Source organism: Lontra canadensis, unplaced genomic scaffold (assembly GCF_010015895.1).
Source record: "Lontra canadensis isolate GAN:19392208 unplaced genomic scaffold, GSC_riverotter_1.0 scaffold87, whole genome shotgun sequence".
NCBI lineage: Eukaryota > Metazoa > Chordata > Mammalia > Carnivora > Mustelidae > Lontra > Lontra canadensis.
In genome coordinates, this window is record NW_022631081.1 from 6573239 (window position 1) to 6579077 (window position 5839).

The 5839-nt window shown below is 44.9% G+C and overlaps 1 gene segment (V, D, J or C); it reads left to right on the forward strand.

The window, feature by feature from the left end:
* The first annotated feature begins 2353 nt into the window (after nucleotides 1-2353).
* LOC116882705 lies at nucleotides 2354-2821 on the forward strand. The segment is given in 2 exon segments: nucleotides 2354-2399; nucleotides 2502-2821. Coding segments are annotated over 2 exon segments (366 nt in total).
* The last annotated feature ends 3018 nt before the right edge of the window (nucleotides 2822-5839 follow it).

The following is a 5839-nucleotide window of genomic DNA, read 5'->3' on the forward strand; positions in this document are numbered from 1 at the left end:
GTAAATCATATACATATATACACCCACATACTATGTGTGTGTGTGTGTATGTGTGTGTGTGTATATATGTGTGTGTGTATATATATAGATATATATAGATATATATATATATATATCTTACTACAACACATCCTTTAAAGTATGAACAGTTATCCATTCAGGAAGGAAGTGGAACAGAAGAATAAATTTTCAGTGGACAGCAACATATTAATTTTATAGATCACTTACAGAAATGTTATTAAATATTAATAGTTGTCTTAGATAATTTACAATATTTGAGGAAAACATCTTAAATATATCAGAGTTAATACAAATTAATTATTATAAACATATAATAATTATTAAAGCATAAATGACGACCCATGGCAATAATTGAAGACAAGAAACATGTTGTCCTTGAGAGAGTATTTGTGTGACAAAGACATATATAAGGACAAAATATATGCCGTGGGAGCTGGTGAACCTAACAGGAGACCCTGACAACAACGATAACCAAGTAAGTCAACCTGTAAGGCTAACCCAGTTAGAGTTATCACCCAGGGAGGAATTAATGGGCTTCTCTGTTGGTCTTAAGCCTTAAGCTTGATTCAAGTGAATTACGTCTCATTAATGAAACCAGGGACAAAGCAGAAGTAAAGTCAGATTATCAGGTACTCCTAAAATATCTCATAACATAAATAATTCCCTTATATGTCTACCTGAGGGTATTGACCTGGAAAAAATGAATGGATCAACCCCAAAGCTGACCTGATCATTCTAGTGCCCTGGGTGTTGACATCAGAAAAGTCTACCTGACGGGGTACCTGGTGGCTCAGTTGGTTAAGCCTCTGCTTTCAGCTTAGGTCAGGATCAAGTCCTACATCGGGCTCTCTGCTCACTAGGGAGCCTGCTTCCCCCTCTCTCTCTGCCAGCCTCTCTGCCTACTTGTGATCTCTCTCTCTATCAAATAAATAAATAAATTTTTTAAAAAAAGAAAGAAAAAGAAAAGAAAAGTCCTCCTGAAATTTCAGAAAGTCCTTCCAGGACTGTTGAGGAGTATGACATGGGCTGGGTGGCATGGTGTCTGATATCAGCAGGGGACACTGATGGACTGCTCCTGAGATATCAGAGGTCTACATTTTGGTCAGGAAGACCAGGAAAATCTATCACTGGCCCATGCACATTTACGAAGCAAAGTGTTCACTGTGGGTGACTATCCCCAGAAGTGACATGAGCCCTCAGAACTGAATCACACAGGCCTCATTTTGATTCTAATATGCCAATCATATTTATAACTCATCCTGAGAAAAACACTAACCTTGAGCCTCATTAAACCCCTTAATCTTCCTGCCAGTTCTCCTAACTACAAGACTCTTCTCTGACTTCTAGGTCTTTCTACTCCTCCCTCAGCAGAACACAAGGGAAAAATATATGAAAACGCTCCTCGTTAGCCACATCCACTTGTTTACACAGTGTCTTTTTTTAATTATTATTTCATTGACTTCCTTTTTAAGTGAGCAGTAAGCTCAACGTGGGGCTCTAACTCACAATCAAGCACTCTGTGTTTTATGAACTGAGCCAGTCAGGTACACAGTATCCTTTTCATTTCTGATCCTGAGTCACACTTGTCTCTATTTGTTATACCCAATGCAGACAGTTTTTTCAGAATTTCATGGTGACTCTCTGACCTTTCCTCCTCAAAGCCTACAGTTATATTGAAGGACTATATGGATTAGACAGCTTCTTAGAACAGACAATAATGGATTCTTCAGCCTGGAGGGTCATTTGGTATATGCACCGTGAAGCCTGCTATACTTCTCCATGTTTTCCAGAAAAAGGTTTAAGGGCTAAGTCAGAGGAGATCCTTTTCCTTCACCACCAAGATGGGTACTCTGAGATTCCCAGGGGATTCATTGTTGGAGGAGTGACCACTAAGATCCAACAAGGAGAAAATCAGGGATGTCACTGAAGAGAGCAGAAAGCGTTCCCAGGATTGGGATGGATTTGAAATGAACTAGAAGCAGGGCTAAGATTTGGAGAATACACCCATGTCCTCTGTCTCAGGCTTTCCAGAGAGGAGACTTGGCTGAAGTCACCTGGGACGTCAGGGAGCTGACTAGGCAAATGATATCATCCCTGTCAATGAGTATTCCAGTAATCCTGCAATCATTGGTTTGTGTGAGTTCCCAGCTTATGCTTCTTTCAAATTCTCCTTCAGGGGACAGCAGGGTGACCCTGGGGAAGGAAGAGAGGGGAAGTCGATTTGCATGAAGCATCTTCTCTTCTTAATGGGTCAGAGAGGCATGAAAATGCCCAGGGACAGCATACTCTAGTCCAGGAGCCTGAGGAGCCTGCATCCTGTGACTTCCCCACCATGGCCTGTATGGTGCTTCTTCTTGGGCTCCTCACTTATGCCTCAGGTCAGGGGAGGGTACTCTTCATCCTTGAAGGGCACTTACAATCAAGTTCTTGGGGTGACCCTTGTCTCCAGTAATAAAACTTGTTTCTCCTTTTGGTTTTAGGAGCAGATTCTCAGAATGTGGTGACCCCAGAGCCATCACTAACGATTTTTCCAGGAGGGACAGTCACACTTACCTGTGCCCTTAGTTCTGGTTCAGTCTCGACAGGTCACTACCCAAGCTGGTACCAGCAGACCCCAGGCCAGCATCCTCACATGATTATCTACCACACAGAAAGCCACCCCTCAGGGGTCACTGACCTCTTCTCTAGAGCCATCTCTGGTGACAAATCCACCCTCACCATCACAGGGGCCCAGCCTGAGGATGAGGCTGACTATTACTGTGTTCTGTATTTTGATGGTTATACTTACACAGTGATTTAAACCAATGGGGGAAGTGCAACCAGAACCTCTTCGTGGGTCAGAACTGCTCAGTCTTAGAGGCAAGAGAGAAAGTGGGGGAGGGTAGTCAACAACACCATGGGAAGGGAGGCTCCCTTGCCCCATTCTCCTCTCCAGTGGTTCCTGGTCATATACCCCATTCTCAACTTTACCAGGGTGTGTCATTCTCTCCAGTGTGATTCCAAAAGTCCAGGCTTCATCCCTTCTACTCTGTTTATAGTTATGGGGAGGGGGTTCACATAAAAAATATATCCACAAACAGGGAGATTCAGTGAGCTCACTGCTCCTTGTGAGATACTTCTTATTCAAATGACATTAATTATCATGTCCTGATTCAGTAATTTGATGATGGAGACCAAAGAATATGGAACATGTCTTCATCTGGATAGAAAATGAGGTGGATCCATAGCCCATGTGCTGTTCTTTTCCACATGCCAGATGCTTCTAATTAGTGCGCTGTGAAGATGATGAAGGAGAAGAAACATTTGGAACAGTTCACTGTGAATGCTACCTGAGAGAGTTCATTCTCTTCTGATACCAATGCTCCACAATTTTTATTTCTTCTAATTTGGGTCATCACTTAATTAACTATGGCAATGTTCCCTTTATTAATAGTGTAATTTAAAAACTCCTTGAAAAGTTAATGACAAATATATGACATATTCATAAAATTGCCTTTATTTTTTTTCTAATTTGGAAAGCATGTGCTCCTTGAGAAATTAAAAAATCCATCTATATGAGGAAGTTGGGTCACAGCAAGGCCATATAGCCCATTGATATTTTGTGGACTGATAGTGAGCTGAATGTTAGTCCTGCCCTGGCATCATTTCCAGCCAGAGTCAAGGTTTGGCCAGTCGACAGTAGGGGGCGCTGAGTGCCTTTCCAAGTTTCTGTTCAGTGAGGGCTCCTTGTTCTGTAATTCCCCAATGTCACCAGGCTGAGGAATTAGCATCTGTATGTACTTCTGTGGACTTAGGAAATGTAGACCATCTGGCTGGGCAGAGGGTCATGCTCACTGGTCCGTGGTCCCAGATCCAAGCAGTTGCTTCCTGCCTGGTGCCCCCCTGGGGAGAAACTCTGAGGCTCACCCTCAGGCTCTAATCTAAGAACCAAGGATACAATAGATTCTCCAGGAGGAAAAATTTCATGTAAGTAGTCCTCCCCTTTTGGTCACTGGAGAAGACAAAAAGGCCTGGCCATTCAGCCCCAGCTTGGCACTCAGACACCTCTGTCCCCAAGGCCTGGACTTCTGTCATCATGCTCCCTTCTCACTGCTAACACACAGAGAAGCCCCAGAGAACTGAGTTTGACATGTGTCATAATCAGATGACAAAAAGGGACAAGAAAATGATGTGATCCTCAGAGGGGACTGCTGGTGAAGGATCAATGGGGATGGAGTTGGAGTTGGAGGGAGATCCTGTAGCTATAGGTCTGATCCCTGGAAGGAGACATGGAAGGGAGTCTCAGGTAGGAAGAGCCTGGGACCACAGGTCTGTGCATGTCAACAGGGATGTGGAAGGTCCTGGCACCTGAGGGGCATTTGTGGAGCCTTCTTCCCCCAGAAAAAGCCAGATTCAGTGATCCCTGAGCTGACATTTGCCTGCAACCAACAAAGGAGCAGTGGGGCTGTCAGTTACGTAGAGTCCTACCTGTAGGGTTTCCTGGGAGGGAGAACTGAGAACTTCACTTCCAGGGCCACTGCAACTGACATTTGCTACTGTTTGCCATCCTCAGGACAAGGGCTGTGCTGTCCTGCATCTGCCTCCTCTTCCACGTGGACTCCAAATTATGTGAAGCTGAGGTGTCTCAGGGCATTAGAGGTTTTGTCCCTTGCATATCTCTACAGGCACAGAGACCAGTGCCTCTGCCACAAGCCACCTGCCTAGGAGGAAATGGTTTGTGGGAGAGCCACCCCTCTTTACAGTCAGGTAAGAGGCCACAATGCAGTCCTCAGAGCTTGGAGTATCAGTCACTGCAGCCCTTCTTGTCTCTGAATTATTATAAATTTTCCACACTTTCACTCCATGATCACCATGTGACACAGGAAAACACACACATCACCTGCCTCCCACCTGCTCTCTCGCCTGATCTCACCCATGTAAGTTAGGGCATCCCCATCTCTGTGGGTATTGTCCTCCAACCACTTGAAACTCTGGAACATCCTTCCCTCTCTCACAGCCTAAGGTACAGTTGGTCACCTCCTTGTGTCCCACCTGAGGACATGTGACTTTTCCCTCTTTCCTCTGTTCTCATCTTCCTCCATGGGGGACCTGGGTCCCCATTTGAGTCTGGATCCATGGATTCCTCCACTAATACAGGAATTCTTCTCATCTCTGGGCTGCAGTCTGAGGATGAGGCTGACTATTACTGTGCTGTAGGTCACTGGACTGGGTGCAGCTATACCCACTCACAGTGTCTCAGACAATGAGGAAGTGAGACAAAACCCCTGGGCCCAGAGAATATGACTTATTTTCAGTGATAAAATTAAGTAGAGACACATGTGTCCTTTTTCCAGGGTCCTGGTCTTGTCTGTGCTGACTCAGCTTCCCTCAGTGTCTGGGGCCCTGGGTCAGAGTGTCATAATCTCCTGGCCTAGTATCATCCCCAAATCATGTATGGAATGACCCCAAACTCCTCATCCATGGTAATTACTATTACCATTCACTCTCAGGGGACAGAGATCCATTTTCTGCCTCCAAGGCTGGAAGCCTGGGATCCATCATTATCAATGGACTCAAGGCTGTTTGTTACAACTCAGTGTGGCTCAAGGTTCTTAGTGCTAACATGGTTTTCTTGCCCATGGGACACTAAGTCACATTCCTGGTTACTCCTCTGCCAAAAGCATGAACCACACAGCACCTGGCTACTCAGCTCTGGCTGTGATTTTTCTTCTTCTTTTTTTTTTTTTGACACTCTTGGCCAGTGTCCATCCAGGGACACTGTCTGGGAGTGAGGTTCTTTCTCTTCCTTCTATCCTCAGAGTCATCCAGGCAAGCCCAT